General features: G+C 44.7%; 1 protein-coding gene across 2 annotated transcripts in view; it reads right to left on the bottom strand.

The window, feature by feature from the left end:
• The window catches only part of DNAH2 (dynein axonemal heavy chain 2), a 98406-nt gene that overhangs the window by 11469 nt on the left and 69368 nt on the right, over positions 1 to 17569 (bottom strand). For both annotated transcript variants that reach the window (XM_025040132.1, XM_025040131.1), the window contains 20 exons: positions 17553 to 17569; positions 17020 to 17187; positions 16605 to 16765; positions 16188 to 16327; positions 14868 to 15000; positions 14621 to 14760; positions 13099 to 13309; positions 12770 to 12886; positions 12452 to 12593; positions 11630 to 11799; positions 11355 to 11471; positions 3170 to 3334; positions 2495 to 2620; positions 2211 to 2359; positions 2071 to 2137; positions 1785 to 1935; positions 1392 to 1540; positions 1076 to 1209; positions 789 to 933; positions 443 to 642 (listed from right to left, as the gene is read on the bottom strand). The exon at positions 17553 to 17569 is cut by the window's right edge and continues 6 nt beyond it. In XM_025040132.1, coding sequence (XP_024895900.1) covers positions 443 to 642; positions 789 to 933; positions 1076 to 1209; positions 1392 to 1540; positions 1785 to 1935; positions 2071 to 2137; positions 2211 to 2359; positions 2495 to 2620; positions 3170 to 3334; positions 11355 to 11471; positions 11630 to 11799; positions 12452 to 12593; positions 12770 to 12886; positions 13099 to 13309; positions 14621 to 14760; positions 14868 to 15000; positions 16188 to 16327; positions 16605 to 16765; positions 17020 to 17187; positions 17553 to 17569 — 2802 coding nt within the window. The remainder of the gene's footprint in view (positions 1 to 442; positions 643 to 788; positions 934 to 1075; positions 1210 to 1391; positions 1541 to 1784; positions 1936 to 2070; positions 2138 to 2210; positions 2360 to 2494; positions 2621 to 3169; positions 3335 to 11354; positions 11472 to 11629; positions 11800 to 12451; positions 12594 to 12769; positions 12887 to 13098; positions 13310 to 14620; positions 14761 to 14867; positions 15001 to 16187; positions 16328 to 16604; positions 16766 to 17019; positions 17188 to 17552) is intronic.

Here is a 17569-nt window from a genome sequence, read left to right as displayed (position 1 = left end):
GGAAAGGGAAGTCACTCTCCGGCTTGGGTGACTGGGAAGTGGATGTTGGTGCCATTCAGGGGAGAGGGCCCTGAAGGAAGAGGGTAGATACTGAGTTCGATCTGAAACAAGCTGAACTGGAGGGGTCTGTGGGCTGTCTAGGTAGAGAAATCAAGTACCTTGCTACTCACACTATAGGCACATTACCATTTGAGAAGTACTGGTATAGTAGACAGTTATAAATACATTTCCACTGCTCGAGGAAGAGCTAAAGATATAAAACTGAGAACAGGTAATGGTTAGACTAAAACAATGGATGAGCTACCCAGGGAAGGTGTATGGGGAGGAGAGCAGGGGAACCAAGATGATGGCACAGGAAGGCACTAAGGCAGAAGTAGCAAGAAGGGTCTGCATTAGAGCCAGCCACTTGGCTCGCCTAGGGAACATGGGAGGAACCTCAGACCTGTAGACAGCGTAAGTGTGATATTCATTCAGGTAGTCAATGCGGTCCTCCAGCTTGTTGCTGCGATGGCTCTTGTCAATGCTGAGGATAAAGAGGCTGATGTAGGCATCCAGAGAGAATTGGTACATGGGGTCGATGCGGCCCATGTCATTGAGCACGAAGAACAGGACCGATGCCCGCTGGGCACATGGGCGGTAAGCCTGCAGAAGGGTTGGAGTCAGGGCCACAGAGGGGCATGGCATGAGCAGGGGGCGGGGCTCAGGGAGGGAAGGGGCCTTCCGCTAACATAGTTAGAGTTGCATCTTGATGGCTGGTCGGGGCTGGGCTGGAGGGCACAGACACTCACCTCTCGGGCCAAGTCAATGTTAATCTCTGTGGTTTCACTGGTCTCTAGCTGCTCGGTCACCTCGGTGGCAGTTATCTTGGAGGTCTGAAGGGTGTTCACCAGCTGCACGTCATCTAGCAGGGAGCCTGTGGCCTCATTCAGCAGTCTGGAGGGAAGCCAAGAGGCACATGGACGGAGGGGTTAGGAGAGCTGGTTTGGGAGGCAGGTGCTCCATCAGCCCCCTGGGGTGTTAGTTGTGCCTGCAGATAGACCAGTGGGAAGGTGTGAGGGTGGAGGCAAGGTCTCACCTAAGGATTTCATCCTCCAGCTCCTTGAGCTTCCTCTTGCCAGCAGCGATGTTGATAACTAGTGAATCTTTCTGCTCCTCCAGCTCAGGACGCTCCTTCCGGACCACAATGCCGAGCAGCTGGGCCTCCAGGCCCTGGAGGCGCCAGGACTCACAGTGAAAATCTCATTCTAGTGACCTTCACTCCTTTCAGCCTTTTACACCTCCCAAGCCCCTCCGGCTGCCCAGCACAATCTCAGCCATTTTTTCAACTCTGCGGAGCTCTACAGCTCTGACCTGCTTCACCCTAGCTCAGCCTAGACGTCAGCCCCATCTACCTGTTCTTTGACAGCAAAGTTGACAATGGTGGTCTTGGCCGAGGTCTCTGGGCTGTAGTGGGGGTTGGAGAGCTTGGTGGTGATGTAGAAACGAAAATTGGTATTGTATTCCACCTCATTATCTCCAATGCGCATCAGCAGCCGACCACCTGTACCCACAGGAGGGTCAAGGACAAGGACTCCATGTGACCAGGTGTGGGCTGACCCGTTCCCCCAAACAGCTCAGTGGCAATTGACTCAAACTGTCCTAATGACCCAGCCTAGGGCTGTTTGAATAAAGGGACAGGTAAGTAGAGGACACAAAGAGCCAGCCCTTTCCTCCCCATTGTCACACTTGGCTGGTCTCTAGGATTAGTCCCACAGTCCAACCCCACAATAAGCCTGGACCCTGACCAATTCGAGCTACAGATTTGTTGAGCACAGGGTTGAGTGTGGGGTCCAGATATTCTTGCACATTCTGGAGCAGCACTGGGTATCCAAACTGGATGGCCTTTTCTAGGATTCGAAGGTAATCACTCATCTGCAGATCAATGATCTGGAGGCCCTGGAAAGCAAGGAAAAAAGATGGAAGAAACATTGAGGGATTCAAAGGAAAAAGTGGCCTCAGGGTAGGACCTCAGAAAGAGACAGTCTTGGGAAGAGACACCAAAGGGACAAAACCAGCCCCCCAGCCTTATACCTGGTTTCCTTCCATGTTCTTGATCCACTTCAGGGCCTGTGCCTGAGGATCAATCATCAGTGCCCACCTGAAGGAGGAAGCGTCTGTCAAAAGACAGGCTCTGCCCTTACTCCCCATCACGCTCCCAGCAGCATCCTTACCTGTTGCCACGGGTGACGATGATGCCATTCTCAGTGGAAAAGGCATCCGAGGGCAACCCTTGGATGTTCCAGTCCCGAACTTTGGTAGGATTGGACAAGAAGTTATCGAAGGTGAAGCGAGGTGAGCAAGGAACCTGAAGCTCCCAAATCTGGGTAGGAGAGAGTCCCAAATTTCAGCCTGGAGGTTTGAGCCTAGCACCCCTGCCCTTTCCTGATATCTCTTATTACTCCCAAAGGTCCTGGTCTCAGAGCCCAAGATCTCACTCATCATGCCTGAGCCTCACCTTCCTGATCCAGATCTGGTTGACGATCTCATCTCGGTAGTTGGTCAGAAAGGGTCCCATGTAGGACAGGAAAGCAGCTGCTAGGAGACAGTCACCCACCAGGTAGCCCAGGTCCTCCTCTAGGCCCTGGAGGACAGTAGGGGAGACGTAAGCCTGCCTGAGCTCCCAGCATTGGGAGATACTTGGAATGCTTTGAAGGTACTCTCCTCTGGATACTATGTAGATCAAAGAGATTCTTTCCCTCTCCTAAACCTGTGCCCCCGAGAACTCTAACCTGGTTCTAATTACCTTTGAGTTCCCCATCTTTGACAGCAATTCTGTTTACATTCTGGTGATAAGGCCTAACCCTTTCAGGAAGCCCAGAGCTCACTGAAGGTAGAGACAAGAAGCCCCATGACTGTCTCTATCCAGTAGGCATGCTATATATAGGGTGCTCATGTGTGCTTTCTAGCCCTACCTAAATGTGGAAGCAGATCCCCAATTGTACAAAAAAATCTTTCCTTCCACTCTTCTCACCAAATGTGAGAAAGAGGAGAGGAATAACTCCCGTCCCCCATTCTTGGATGTTCCTATACCCAGCTGTCCCTAACCTGACTGTCCTTCAACCTAAAGAGGATGAGAGCTTTTGGAACTGGTGGGCAGGGAAGGAGAACCAGATGATACAACTGATCTCACCTTTACTGTCTCCTCCCATCGGGCCTTCTCGCCAGCCAACCCACGCACCAACATCCCAGCTCGCTCCAGCTTCAACTCCATCTCCTCAGACTTCTTACGAAGCTCCTCCTTCTGTGCCAGCTTCTCGTCATACTGTTTCTTCAGCATCTCCAGCTTCTCGGCCACCTGGGAGGGATCAGAGTACAGAAGTCAAACACAGGGCTGAGGCCAGATTGTTCTGGGTTCAAATCACCAATCTGCTATTTTGTGGCTGTATGACCTTGGGTAAATTGATGTCTTTGAGCCTCAATTTCTTCATGTGCAAAATAAGAATTATAACACCTACCCTATAGGGTTGTTGTAAGGAGAAAACAAAATAAAATATGTGAGACGAGTTTTCTTTCACTTCCCTCCACCAGTCTTTCCTTGAGCACAGAAACTACTTGGAAACGAAAGTCAAGGCTGGGTAGGAGACAGACCTCTTGCAGCATAATAAACCACATGAGATACATTAGCAAAAGAAGATCAGACAGCACAAACATGACTGCCACTCCATGCCAGAGGCCATACCTAGGGTGGGACCTTGAGAAAGGAAGAAAAAGCTAGAAATGAACCCAGAAACTGTTGGAGAGAAGAGCAGGAAATCCATTCAATGAAAAGGCCCTGGTTCAAGTTCCCACACCAGAGACAGGAACCTGAGAAGACTTTACTTACTAGAGAAGCCTCCCTCAATTCATCACCACCCTATGGGCTCTGCTGAGGTTGGAATATATCACTCAAATCTGAAGTAGAGGACTGATTGAGCCTCTTCCAGGACCTCGTATGTGTGACTGGCAAATAATAACTATGTCTCAGTTTACACTATGTCACCCATCCTTTTCATGATGAGGAATATGGGGTTAGCATTACACTAAGTGCCTAGCCCATCGTGTGCACATCATAAACGTTATTTCCCTTTCCTGCTGCCATCCCCACTGGGAGAGGCAGCCCGCAGTAATAGTACAGAGTGTTCAGATCCTTGCCCTACTTTACTGAGTGAGCTTCATCCAGTAGTTGAAGGATAAATGTGGGTTGTAGCACAATGCCTAATGCAGAGTAAGCAAGCAGTACTTACTTGGTCAGGCCCAACTGCTGAGACTGACCTCCTAGGTCTTGAAATGGGATAGCTAACTCTCCAAGAAATAGTCTTTAAAGCAAGTGGAGGTTCCAAATGTCAACTTCGAGCAACAAGACAGCTTATAAGTCAACCATTAGTAGTAACCTGTTAGAAGGCATTAATATCTTAAAAAAAGGTGTCACTCAGAAGGGGCGTGGTCAGCTCTGCCACCCAGAGGAAACTCTAGCTAGGGGCCTTCAAGAAAAGGGGCACCCTGGCCCCTGCACACATGGGTTGGGTTTAACCTTGATGGAAGCCATATATCTTTGCCGCATAACACCTGTCATCAGGTTCACATGACTGCCTTCCTGTGCTGAGTCCTGCTCATCAGGAACACTGATTATAATTTGGCTTCCCGTGGAGATTTGTCTGCGGGGAGGCAGCCAGCCACTTGATATTTCCTTATTTATTTTGCCTGTGATGTCGTCTTCACTGTTTTTATTTTTTATACAAGAAATATATGCACAAGGTTAAAACGCTAAATAATAAAAGGAGTTATAATTGAAAAGCAATAGTCCCCTAGCCCACCTTTTCCACTTCCAGTCCCATTCTTCAGTAGCAAATTATTTTTTAACTATTCTCTTTTTATTTCTTCTGGTACTTAACACCATGTCTCTGAATTTTATGCTTATGCCACTATTTTTAATATACATTAATCTGTTGACAGTTTTAATTTTTTTTTTTGCAGTTTTAATCTTTTTAATTAAAATATTATTATGAAAAGTTTCAAACCCAGGAAAAAGACTAATATAAAAGAATACCTATATACTCATTACATAGACTTAACAGTTGTTGACATTTTGCTATATTTATTTTATCTACTTGTTTTTTGCCAAAGTATCTATCTTAAATTACAAACTCATGAAATCTCAAAACTGAATACTTCATAATGAATCTCTAAAAAACAAAAAGGACATTTTCCCACATAATCATAACACCATTACCACACCTAACAACATCTTTGCCTTTTTCAAAAATGTTTCCCCCTTTGTTTCTTTTAAATAGTGAATCAACATTCAAAAGGAACAAAAACGTATATAGTGAAGGATCTGTCTTCCTCTCACTCCTGACCCAGCCCCCAGCCCCTGCCTGAGAGGAACCACTATCACCAGTTTCTTGTGTAGTTTTCTAGACAGAGTTCATACAGAGTCCATTAATTATAAAGAAAATACAAGCACCATGAAGGTAGGGTCTCGTTCACCACTGAATCCTTACACCTTGAATAGTGCCCAGCACTTAATAAATATTCCTTGAATGGATGAACTTTTCATAAAGATAAATTATAACAAAACACAACACTGTTCCATATTATTTTTCACTTGTCTCTAAACTCTTTCTGGTTGAGCTGCTTCATTCCTTTTAAAGACTACAAAATAATTTTGTGTTATGATCGAACCATTATTTATATAACAAGTCTCCTACTGATACACATTTGTGTCTTTCCAACATTTTCTATTATTAACGCTATAATGAATGTTCTTGTAGGGGCATAAGCACATCTTGATGCTATTCCATTTTTATTTTAATTTTGTTTACTTTGAGAATGAGCAACTTTAAAATTCAAAAGGCATAAGGGCATGAGAAGTCTTCCTCCTAACCCTGCTCTCCATCCACCCAGCACCCTTCTCAAGGTAGCCAGTGTGACCTGTTTCTTGAATATTCTTCCAGAGGCCTGATCTATACATACAAGTGTATTCCATACTGCTGTTTCCTGCTTTATCAATTTTAGACTATTTCTATTGAATTTATGCTATGTTAAATGAAGATTTAATCTCTTATAACTCCACACCACACCCCTTTTTCTCTACTCTTAATAGTTTTAGTTCTTCTACTGGTTATCCTTATAACTTTAAATAACATATTAAAACCTCGCTTTATAACATCTACTACAAAAGCATTGCCTGATATTTCCTTCGCCACTCCCACCCAGATCCATCTCCCAAGTTTTTTTAGCTGTGCTTTTATTTTTATATTGTCAAGGTTGATAACATTCCCACTCAGAAGCCACAATCAATCTCTTCTGTGCTTTGTCTTTAGATTGTTATAAAGGTCGAATGCCATAAACAGTGTCAGTGTTGTTACAACACTGGTGCCCAGGGCGAACCAGGCAGCTGACTGAGCTGCTTGTGGCTGAGGCACATTCTGATAGGTCACTGTGCATGTTGAACTGGTTGTTAAACATTTTTCTGTTAACCCAGATTTTGCATTTTCTCTTTCAGAAATTCTTACTGGTTGGATTGCATCTCTTACATTGCTCTTAGGTTTTCTGATTTTGTTTTGTTTTTCTATTATATTCCTCGATTTTATCTTCCTACCCTTCTATTGAATGCCATACTTAGATCATTTTTTTAATTTCCCAGGATTCTTTCTTTTTCTGTATGAAATTGTTCTCTTATTATCCTATTTTTTATTTTGGGGATGTCATTTCTCCCTTGATCACTCCCTGAGGATACTAATTTTTAGATTAGATTTGCTTTTCAAGTTCTTCACTGTAACCTGAATTATCTCTTGGTTTAGTTTTTCTTCCGGGGTCATGTTTTGTTATAAATTTTTATCTTCGTCATTCCCTTGCGTGTTGGAAGACTTTGTCCACGCCTTTACTCACCTCTTCTCCAGGGGAGTTACATAACTGATCTGATTGCTGAAATTGGGAAGAATAAACTGGGAATACTCAACTGAGCTCAGGCCCTTTCCTTTTTGGGGTGAGCACGAGTTACACTCTGCCCACTCCAACAACCCCTGAGACTGGGAAAGTTTGTCTGATTATAGGGTCACTGGATAGTGGGGACACTCACCTACAGAGTCAGCCACATCTTCCGACTTAGTCTTTAAAAGTGACATTTTAGCCTTTTGTTTTATTTCTTAGTTTAGAACCCAGGCATAGAAGAAGGCTGCTAGCTCTTGGATCCCTTCAAGAATATATTTGCAGACTAGAAAACCCATTAAGAAACTTTGAGTGCGGCTTTGAATGTCTACACATGAAACTCAACTTCAGTGTTTTGTAGATGCTAATGTTAGGCCTGCTAAGTTTTTATACTTATGTGGTTGACTGTTGTCACCTGGAAAGGCTTTAAGCCGACCTTGCGTTATTTTGACCTTGGCAGATGACTGTGACTTTGTCCAAGGGTGAATGGCTGTTTCTATAGAGGCAGGACTGCTTAAAACAGGGCAGCTTCAAAGAAATGGGGCTTGAGCAAAGAAAAGATGTGAGTTCCAAAGATGGCCCTAACTAAGAGTTGGAGGATCTCAGGATAAAGGCTGCTATAGCTACAACACAGAAATGGCCTGATTTTGATGACTAGGTTGAAGTGGGGGTAGACTGTTTTTAGGCACTGATGGACAGAATATTAGATTTGCTGCTTTTGAACTGGCAAGGCAATTAGGTTTTTTCTGTACTACAGATTCTAGCTTTAAATGGTTATTGCAAGGTCTGGGTAGATGGCACTAGATGAACTGTTCCATTATTCAATTTTCTACTCCAGGATAGGGAGGCAATTGTAGTGGGACTAAATGCTCACAGAGTTCAACACTGAAATCCATGTGGCTTTTACACGGGCTTATGGGCTGGAAGTATTCTGTTTTGGCTGAGATTCCAGGTGATACAGTTAGGGTAGTAGACACGTGGGTATTACCTACTTAAGGGAACATCCCTGAACAACTTAGGGGACTCAAAAGGAAGGAAAGCCACGTCTTGAGACACAAATGGCAGAGGACTTGTTCCCCACAAGGCCCTGGGGCACAGGTTTCAGCAGCATCGATAGCAGCTTCAGTTCAGGAATCTGCTGAAGGTAATTTTCCGGTTAGAATAAGTATAGGGTGAAAACCTTCCCTAAGAGGTAGTTTTCATAGACCTCAACAATTCCACAAAGAGAGGCAGCAATATTAGTACGGGACTGTAGTACAGGACTGACCATACCTGATCACAACACAGAGCAGGGAACCCTGAGCTCAAGAGGGGAAACTGAAATTAAAAGGATACACATGGTGTTACCATTTAGGATGACAAAAAGCTCTGGAACTAGATAGTAGTGATGGCTGCACAACATGGTGAATGTACTTAAATCCTCTGACTTGTACACTTCAGAATGGTTGCAGCGTTGAACTCTGTGAGCATTTAACCACGACAACCCCTACTCCAAAAAAGAAGATATACATATATGGCTTTCCAACAGCCTCCAATCCAGTAAATTCTTATTAATTGCACTATATCTCATATGAACCTATTGCTGTAGATTTCTCCCAGTTTAGTTCAAGTTCACAGGTCATGGTTTCCAGAAAACTGACATTCTGGTGAAACTAAAACAAAGATTTTTCTCCATGTATCCTCATTCTTGAAAATGCTGCTGAGTTTCTACTCTGGTCTTTAAACTAATAATAACTGGCTTCTGAGAATATAATTTTATCTGGAAGTCCTGTATGCCTTACTAACTTCTTGAATTATTTTTTATTTTTAAGTGGTGCTCATGAGAGACGTGATTTTAAACAAGTATAGCTTCTGAAGTGCTAGAGGAACCATGTCCATTGTGAATGACAGCCCAGATTATAATGTAAGGAAACTCAGATCCTGAGAACCCCTCAGCTGAGATTGAGCAGAATAAGAAATTGGGGAGGATGCATTGGGGACTTTAACTTAAGGATGTTGGCTTCTAGATTTTTAACTCACAAAAGCAAGATAATTTGATTTCAGATTTTAATTTATTTGGACTTTAGTTTACAAAGATATCTGATCTTCGAAATTTAATTTCTTCTTGGGGGTTATATTCAAATTTGTGGAATTTCTGTGTATTGTTATTATTGCAGCATTTTAATGCTGTCATTTAATCTTAACTGCATAGCCTCCAATTTACTACGTTGGACAACGTGAAATAATTTGGAATGGGAAATAGGAAAGAAAGTGAATTTTCCAACCCGGGTATACAATTGCCTTGAAGTAGATTAAGATTCTGTTCTGACCCATTTCAGAGCAGAATCTTAATCTACTTCAAGGCAATTGTATACTTCAAGGCAACTTAATTTCAACGTAGTAAATTCTGGGGCAATTTCTAAGCCGGTGGCTCATAACTCTTGCTGCATATCAGAACCAGGCCTGGGGATAATATATTTTCAGGGCCCTGAACAAATGAGTAATGGTTAAAACTATTTACTCAAGATTTGGATTGATATGGCAATATGGTTGGGCTCTGTGCCTCTTTGCAGATCTCAGGGCCTAAAGCTATGGATAGGCTTTCCCAACCTCTGGCTGGCTCTGACAAGGAAGTTTCCAAAATGCTGATTTCCAGGTTCTAGGAACCTCTGAGTACTGGAGATTCGTGCTCAGCAGGCCCGGGGCAGAGCCCTCTGTAAGTGGCCAGGTCAGCATGCCTATTCTCAGCTTCTGTTAAAAGGTGCATTTGGCTCTTACACGTCACAGCCTTTATCAGTAACAAAGCCAAAATTTTGGTTCCCTGTCTGCTTACTCTAATCAATTAGGGGTTCTCAAGAGACCAACATTGGGTACTCTGTAAATGTTTATCCGAAGAATGAAGTTGTTGGCAGCTGACCCCAGAGGTCTCATCGTTCACATGTGAAGGAAACAACCCCTAATTATTTGGCCCAGGATATAATTCGTGCGGGGGTGAGAAACCTTTCCACATGGGTCACCCCACCTGTGATTATCCACATTTGAAAAGGAGAGAGTAAAAGAACAAAGGTTTCATGAGAGGTTGGGAGGCCACAGTGGCAGCAGGGTTGGGGCAGTGGAGGAGTACGTACAGAAAGAAGCCCACTTGCCCAGCCTGGTTAATTCTGCTCAAACAGAATCAAAAGAGCCCTTGAGGGCAGCTCCACCCTGTAAAGATGCTGCGGCAGGAAAAGACTGGATGAACCATGGTGGCAATGGGCTTGGAGTCAGGAAACATAGGTTCTAGCCCAAGTCTGTCAGTAATGAGCAGACTAAATCTCGCTAAACTCCGGGTTCCTTGTCTGATTTGAGAAGGTCGGACATGGCTGTTCTTCATAGTTGGTTTTGGTTAAAACATTTTGAAACAGTATAACCAACTTTGGTTATATAAAGATTTGAACCTTCTGTATAGTTAAAGACAGCATCAACAAAGTTTGAGGACAAGTAAAGATCAAAAATTAAAAACAATGAATACATCCATTAAAAAGGAAATGGTTAAATTATTGATGGTATAGCCATTCACTGGAATAACATGCAGTGGTAAAAAGAAAGCAGAAACCTATTATGTACCAATATGGAATAATCTTCAATATATAGATAAGTAAGATAGTAAGGTGCAGAACAGTGTGTATAATGTAAAAAATGAAAAAATATATATTTTGCTTATATAAGCATAGAATGCCCCTGGATAGATTAAAAAAAAAAAAAGTGTAATGTTTGTTGCCTTCAAGGGAGGGGAGCATAAGGTGGCAGGGAGACTTCTTTTGTACCTTTTGAATTTCAAGCTATGTGATCGTATTACCTATTAAACCAATAGAAAAATTAAATGATAGACTAGAAGAACTTTAACTCTTCATAATAGCCCTTTAAATTCTGTCTTGTTTGAGAATTACTCATACACATATCTTGTATAAAATCACATTCCGGGTTGTCTAGCCTGCTCACAATAAATAACCACCTCTACCTCCAGGATGACTCTGTACCCCGCAAGTATTTGCTCAGACACCCTCACATTCTTCCACAGCAGTGATGTCAACACTCTTGCCTTATTTCACCCTGTCCCCACTTCCCAGCAAAGACCAATTTGCCACACAGATTTCACCAGTTAATCTCAGGGCTCATCTCCAAAGGCCATGACAGAGTGGGCCATCTCCCAAGTCAGTCTTTACAAGGGCTCCTTAAAGACAGTGCCCTCTGTGCCTTTGTAACCTTCTGCAATCAGCTTAGCTTTCTGAGCCAGAGGCAGCCCATCTAAATGAGCACAGAGTGGGAGGCAGACAGGACTGGAAAGGAGAGGGGAGGAGAATGAGATGGGGAGAGATGAATGGTAACGAAGCATCCCGGAAATCAGGGACAGAGATCATTGCAGAAAAGACTGGCATGAGGCTCACCTCCCGCAGCTTCTCCTGGGCCTCAGCCAGCGCTGCTTGCTTCTCTTGAAGCTGGGCCAATGCAGCATTCATTCGGATACGCTTGGGCTCTACCACCCGATACAGCCGCCCATACATCTGCAGGGAGATGGCCAGGCTGTGGGTCTCTCACTCACCCATTCGCCTGCCAGCTTTCTTCCCACCTGGGTCTTCCATCCCCCCAGCTTTCTCCTGTGTGCATCGCCTCCTTCCCAGGCCTGCCTCACTGCTCCCCATCCCATTCCACCACTGCTTACCTCCATGGCCCGTACCCACATGCAGAGGGACTTGGCAGCAAGTGAGACACGGCCGATGATGTCAGGCTGGAAGTCAGGCTGGGCACAGTAAGCCCCGATCTTCTTCAGAACCTTATCTGAGATATTGTCTTTGTCAAAGTTGATCAGTGATTTGATGAAGTTCTGTTCTCCTGTGGGATGAAAATTGGGGGCCTCAGCCAGAAGGCCTAACCCCACCTCAAGGTCTAGGTTTCATCTCCACTGCCTAGGCATAATTATGTTTTTCCTAGGCTCAGTTCCCAAGGCCAGAATATCTGACTTCAGCCTGAATTCCTTCCACTGACCTTGCTCCCTTCTCTAGAAGCTTGCAGGCCCCTGCCCCAGCCCCCAATCTTCCCAGCCTCATCTCCCATCACTTACCTTGAACACGCTCACCTGAACAGCCCCACACATCATTCTTTGAGGCTTGCAAGCTATATCCTCCCAAGGGAACTCAAAGCAGAGAAAACCCCAAGAATAAAACAGAAAGACACTTGTTTTCCATTTTCTGATCTTGTCCTTTTCAAAGGCATTCCTATCCTTGGATTCTGAGATATAGTCCCGTATCTTTATGACAATTTTTTGTTTGTTTGTTTAAATTAAAATGATTTGTTTTCTGTTACTTACAACCAGAGAAGTTTAACTGATATTTATGTCTTCTCTTTCCTACTAGGCTCTATGCTCTTGAGGGTCAGTACAATGCCTCGTTCATCTCTATCTCTCAGAGTGCCTGATGCACAGCAGATGATTAATAATAAACGTTGGGCGGATTGATGTTCATTATCTCCTGGTTCTCTAGCTTACCTAGTTGCCTCTTGGCCTCTGCCCAAGTGGGCTCATTGCCTCGAAGAATCATGACTGCCTGCATCACTATCTCGACTTGAGCAGGGGGCCGCCCATAAGACTTGATCTCTCCTATATCCTTCTTGTTCAGAGACTCCAGTGCCTGGGGAAAGGGATTCACTTAGGGAGCCAAGCCAGAGTCAACTCAAGTGGCAAGACAGGTCCTTTATGGAGATAGAACCCAGCTGAAACACCCCCTCTTCTTCCCATAATCCCAGCGACTTTGAGGACAAAGAAGGCCAGCCCCACTCCCTTCACTGGGCCTTCCTGCTGTGATACCCTCATGGCCTCTTCCAGGGCTGGCAATGCCTCTTCTAGATCCTTCTGGGCATTGTCAGCCAGTGCCTGGCACTTGACTTCTTCAATTGCAATCTTCTCACTATTAGCTGTGACGGCCTAGGGATGAAAAGAGGATGAGGGTTTTGTTTTCACCTTGGGCAAAGGTAAGGGTGACAGCATTGGTAGTAGGAGAAAAAATAAAGCTAAAGAAAATTTGGAGTGGAATGTGCATCCCCTGACACAGTAACTGATGGAGGCCAGTAAGCCTCTGCCCAGTATGTGCTGGTAGTAGGTGGCATGAGGGACAGGACCACTGTGGATCCCCCCACCTTCTGCTGCTCATCTGCTTCCCGCTTCTGCTGCACAATGATGACCAGGTACTCCTCGCACTGTTTCTGGAACTCAGCCACCTTTTTCTTGGCATCTTCCAGCTCCAGTGACATCACTTCCACCTTTTCCCTAGTTTCATCGATCTTAAACAATCCTGTCCGCAGCTTATTGGCCTGGTCCAGTAGCTCTTGCCGCTTCTCTGACAGTAAGCTGGTGGACAAAGTAAAATAAGGTGCCTGGAGAGGCTGGGTTCCCAGAAAGGGGAGTGCCCTAGATAATCTCCCTTTCCCAGTGTGTCTCCTATCCCTGTCTTCCTTCTGTTGCCACAACCACCCTCATCAGGTTTTCATCATTTCCTGCCCGGATCATTGGCAACAGCTTCCCAACCGGTCTTCGCATTTCCAGACTCTAGTCCTTCTGATTTATTCTACACATTACTGTCAATATCAGCTTGCTAGACACTGTTTTTATCACACCACCTCCCTACCTTAGAATCTCCCATTGTCCCCACTGTGCAGCAGGCAGGGAGGCTGCAGTGAACCAGAAAACACAAAACTGTCCCAAAGGAGTAGCGATCCCTGTCTCTAGCCTGCTTTTACCATGCGGAAATGGATTTGGGCTCAGTATTGCCAAAATTGTTGATTTTTAGAGAGAAGCTGGAAATCTGGATTTTTCCAAGGCTCCCAAGTTTTAAACACTGGCAACTCATTCAAAAAGTTTTAACACTGTACAAGCCAAAAAAAAAATGTCTATGTAGGATTGTTTTCTGGACTAAATAAAAGATGCACATAAAGGGCTTAGCATGATGACCAGCAAACAGTAAACAGAATGTAAGCCTTCCCTTTACCAAGGAAGGTAAAGACTTTATTTTGTTAACTGGTATATTACGAGAATCTAGAATAGTGCCTGGCATATAGTAGGTGCTCAGAAAATATATATTAAATGAATAAATAAATGTTGACTATCATTATTATTACGAATGACTTTTTCTTCATCTTGATTAAATGCCAAATCTAACAAATGGGGTTTTTTTGTTTTGTTTTGTTTTTTTACATTTCTCTTATATCCTTCAAAGCAAATCATTACTGTGCACATAAAAAAGACACTCAGTATAACTTAATGGATGAATATATAAATCTTGGGAATGGTGGAAAGTCGAGAAACATTAAAGGTAGAGAGGAGAGGACTAAGTGTATACATATGGGTATATGTGGCAATGTCACCACTGTGTTGTGGTTGGAAAAAGAAACGTCATTCCAGAAAATAAGGGCAGAGTGTATGGAGAGGGATCATTGCCAGAGGGCTCTAGAGATGGCCACACCCCCTAGACGGCCCATCTCTCTTTTATTAATTTCCTGTACAAAATTAAGATCCCTCGCATGTCTGCCATTCCACATCAGCACCTGGGTCCTTGGGCCAGTTGCTTGGCTAGCTCCTGGATATTTCCCATGTCATTTCACCAAATGCCCCCAAAAGACACCAAGCTCCCTAACCCTCCATGTCCCCCACTCCTCTACATACTTCTTATATCCAGACACAAGTTCCAGGTAGTTGGTGGGTGTGACGTAATTGTATCTTCGCAGTTCCAACAGCATCTTCTGGGAATACTGAGCCACTGACCAGTGCATGGTGACGAAGATCTGGGCCACTTTCCTGTGGATCTGAGGCCAATGGATAAAGGATGTAGGACAGAGAGTGAAGGTAGATGGAGAACAGAAATGGAAGAGTGCTCAGGGGGTGTGGAGAGAGATGGGGAGAAGCGTCTCACATTCTCCTGAGTTCCCAGGTCTACTCCCATGAGATATTTCTCAGCCACCTCTAGCAGAGCTTCACGGGGCCACTCTGAGAACCAGTTGATGGTTGTGCAGTTCACCAAGGCTGGGTATTGGCGGATCCAGTTCCTGGTGAGGGGTTTTGAGAGGCAGTTAAGTCCACTCACAGACAGCCTCCAGCTACTGGCTTTGTCACAGGTCTATCAGCTTTCTAGGAACCTAAGTTCCCCATCCTTGTGTTCTTATGTCTCCTTGTCCAGATTCTGCTCTCTTCAGAACTAGTTCAGAGTGGTTTTTAGAAACAGGTTCTAGGGTCAAAAAGACCTGGTTCCACATCTTCCAGGTGTGGATCTTGGGCAAATGATCTAACCTTCTGAACATCAGTTTCCTCATCTCTAAATAGGAATAACAAAACATACTAACTAGTGTTGTTAGGAGATTCAATGAGATGACACATGTAAAATACTTAGTACAGCACCTAGTACATGGTAAATTCACCGTATACCATAACTATAACAAAAATAAACAAAATGGTAACCCAAATTGCTTCTCTGTACAAGTTCGCTGTCCTACTACTTTCTAATGCCCTTAAAAATCTAGTCATACCAAGAATAGACAAATAAAATGTGGTGTATGCATACAATGGAATATTACTCAGTCTTCAAAAAGAAAGGAAATGTTGGCACGTGCTACGACATAGATGAACCTTGGAGACGTTATGCTAAGTGAACTAAGCAACTCATAAAAAGACAAATAACTGTATGATTCCACTTATATAAGATATCTAAAGTAGTCACTCATAGACACAGAAAATAGAATGGTGGTTGCCATGGACTGGGTGGCGGAGGAAATGGGGAGTTATTAAGTGGATAGAGAGTTTCAGTTCTGCAAGATGAGAAAGTTCTAGAGATTTGTTGTATAACAATGTGAATATGCTTAACACTACTGAACTGTACACTTAAAAATGGGTAAGATGGTAAATTTTATGTTATGTGTTTCTTACCAAAGTTAAAAATTTCAAAACAAAACAAAAAAATAAAAACAAAACAAAAAACTACCTCTTACCACCCCCCCCAACCCCCCAAAAAAGTCTAGTCGTACCAAAGGGAATGGATGACTCCTATGTAAGCAGCAGGCACTTCCTGAAAGGAGCCTGGGTCTATGCAAAGGAGACGGGGCGTTCAGGGCTTAGAGATTGGCACTATTCATGGGACTCACTCCCAGAAGGCGTGGTGGGCCGAAAGAGGAAGGAGGAGTCCTGTGAAGAAGGCTGAGCTATCACAGGGAAGGAGGGAGCAGGCTATAACAGGAGTCACCTGAAGGGGTCGCCCACAGGGCTGAGGCAGAGAACAATATGCAGGTTGTTGCGCACGCGCTCAATGAGGTAGGCAAAGAGGCTGTCCGACGACTCCATCACCTGCTCCGCCCGGGCCTGCTCTATGATGTGTGTCTGGATCTGCACAGAAGTCACATAGGATCAGAGGCCTGCAGTTTCAATGGCAGAACTAGAAGGGCAGCAGGTGAGGCTGAGCTGACAAAGTGTGGGTTTTAAAGCAACTCTTCCCAATAGGGTCCCTTAAGAGAAGACAGCTGAAGAGGAACAGCTCTTCCACCTAACGGGGGGATGGGCAGAAGGGGTGCCACGGAAGCATATTCTGGGATTTGTGCTTCTTCAGGGGGTTAGTCAGGAAGGCCAAAGAACCAACTGGTCGAGGGCATGGGAAGGATCATACCTCTTCAAATTCATCAGTCTTGTACAGATTGGGAACCTCGCCTGAGCTGAGGATGTTGTTAATGTCCTCTAGGAACGATTCATCAGCAATTTGGGTGTCCACGAAAAGAAAGGAAGTGGCCTTGAGCTCTACCCCAGCCTGGCGGTACAGACGCTTGATATCTGGGTCAGATGAGGGAAGGAGGAAGAGGGGACAGACAGACTCTTCAGGTTCACCAGCCTGACCCTGATTACTCTTCTGAGATTTAGGCACCCTCCCCCAGCCCGCAACACATATACAACACCATCTTATACCCCACAAGGGCCTAGCAATGCTCACTATTAGGCTTCCATCTCTCCTCTCTCTTGTCATTGCAGGAAGTCAGGTATCTGATCTTTCACTCAAACCCTCCCCCATTTCAGAAACCCAGCCATACCTTCTCGAAACTCCTGCTTCCGATAATGTTTGGTGACTTCAATCTGGAAGGTGATATACTCGCAGATGGATGAGGCCAAGCGAGCCAGACTCTGGCGCCCACTGCCCCCAATGCCCACCAAGAGCATGTTGCCCCGAGGTTGTCCAATGACCCGCACAATCCGTGTGACTAGGGGTTGGGAGGTGGGGGATGAGGGCAGTGAGTTGGCTGAGCAACCTGAGGGGACCTCTAGGCCCTAAACTAGGGGCTGGGATACCTGAAACTGAAGTAGAGGGACCAAGAGGTGTGGGAAGAGGTTAGTTAGTGCCTGGAGCCCTGGTGGCAATTCAACTTTTAACCTCCACCAAATCTGATAAACACCACTGTCAAAAGTCCCACCCATCGTCATTAGGACATCTGGGTAGGGAGGAAGGTAACTTCCCAGACTTGACTGGGGAGAGATTTGGGAGAGACCGGGGAAGGGATCCCTATTTCCTTGAAAATATTCCATAATTGGGATACTGGGGAAGGGGATGGGACTAGGAAGTGCTCACTGTGTTCTAGCCTCTCG

The sequence above is a fragment of the Pteropus alecto genome, unplaced genomic scaffold (genome assembly GCF_000325575.1).
Source record: "Pteropus alecto unplaced genomic scaffold, ASM32557v1 scaffold398, whole genome shotgun sequence".
In the NCBI taxonomy this organism is placed as follows: domain Eukaryota; kingdom Metazoa; phylum Chordata; class Mammalia; order Chiroptera; family Pteropodidae; genus Pteropus; species Pteropus alecto.
Note: the sequence above shows the minus strand (reverse complement) of the source record. Positions and strands in the feature narration are given on the sequence as shown.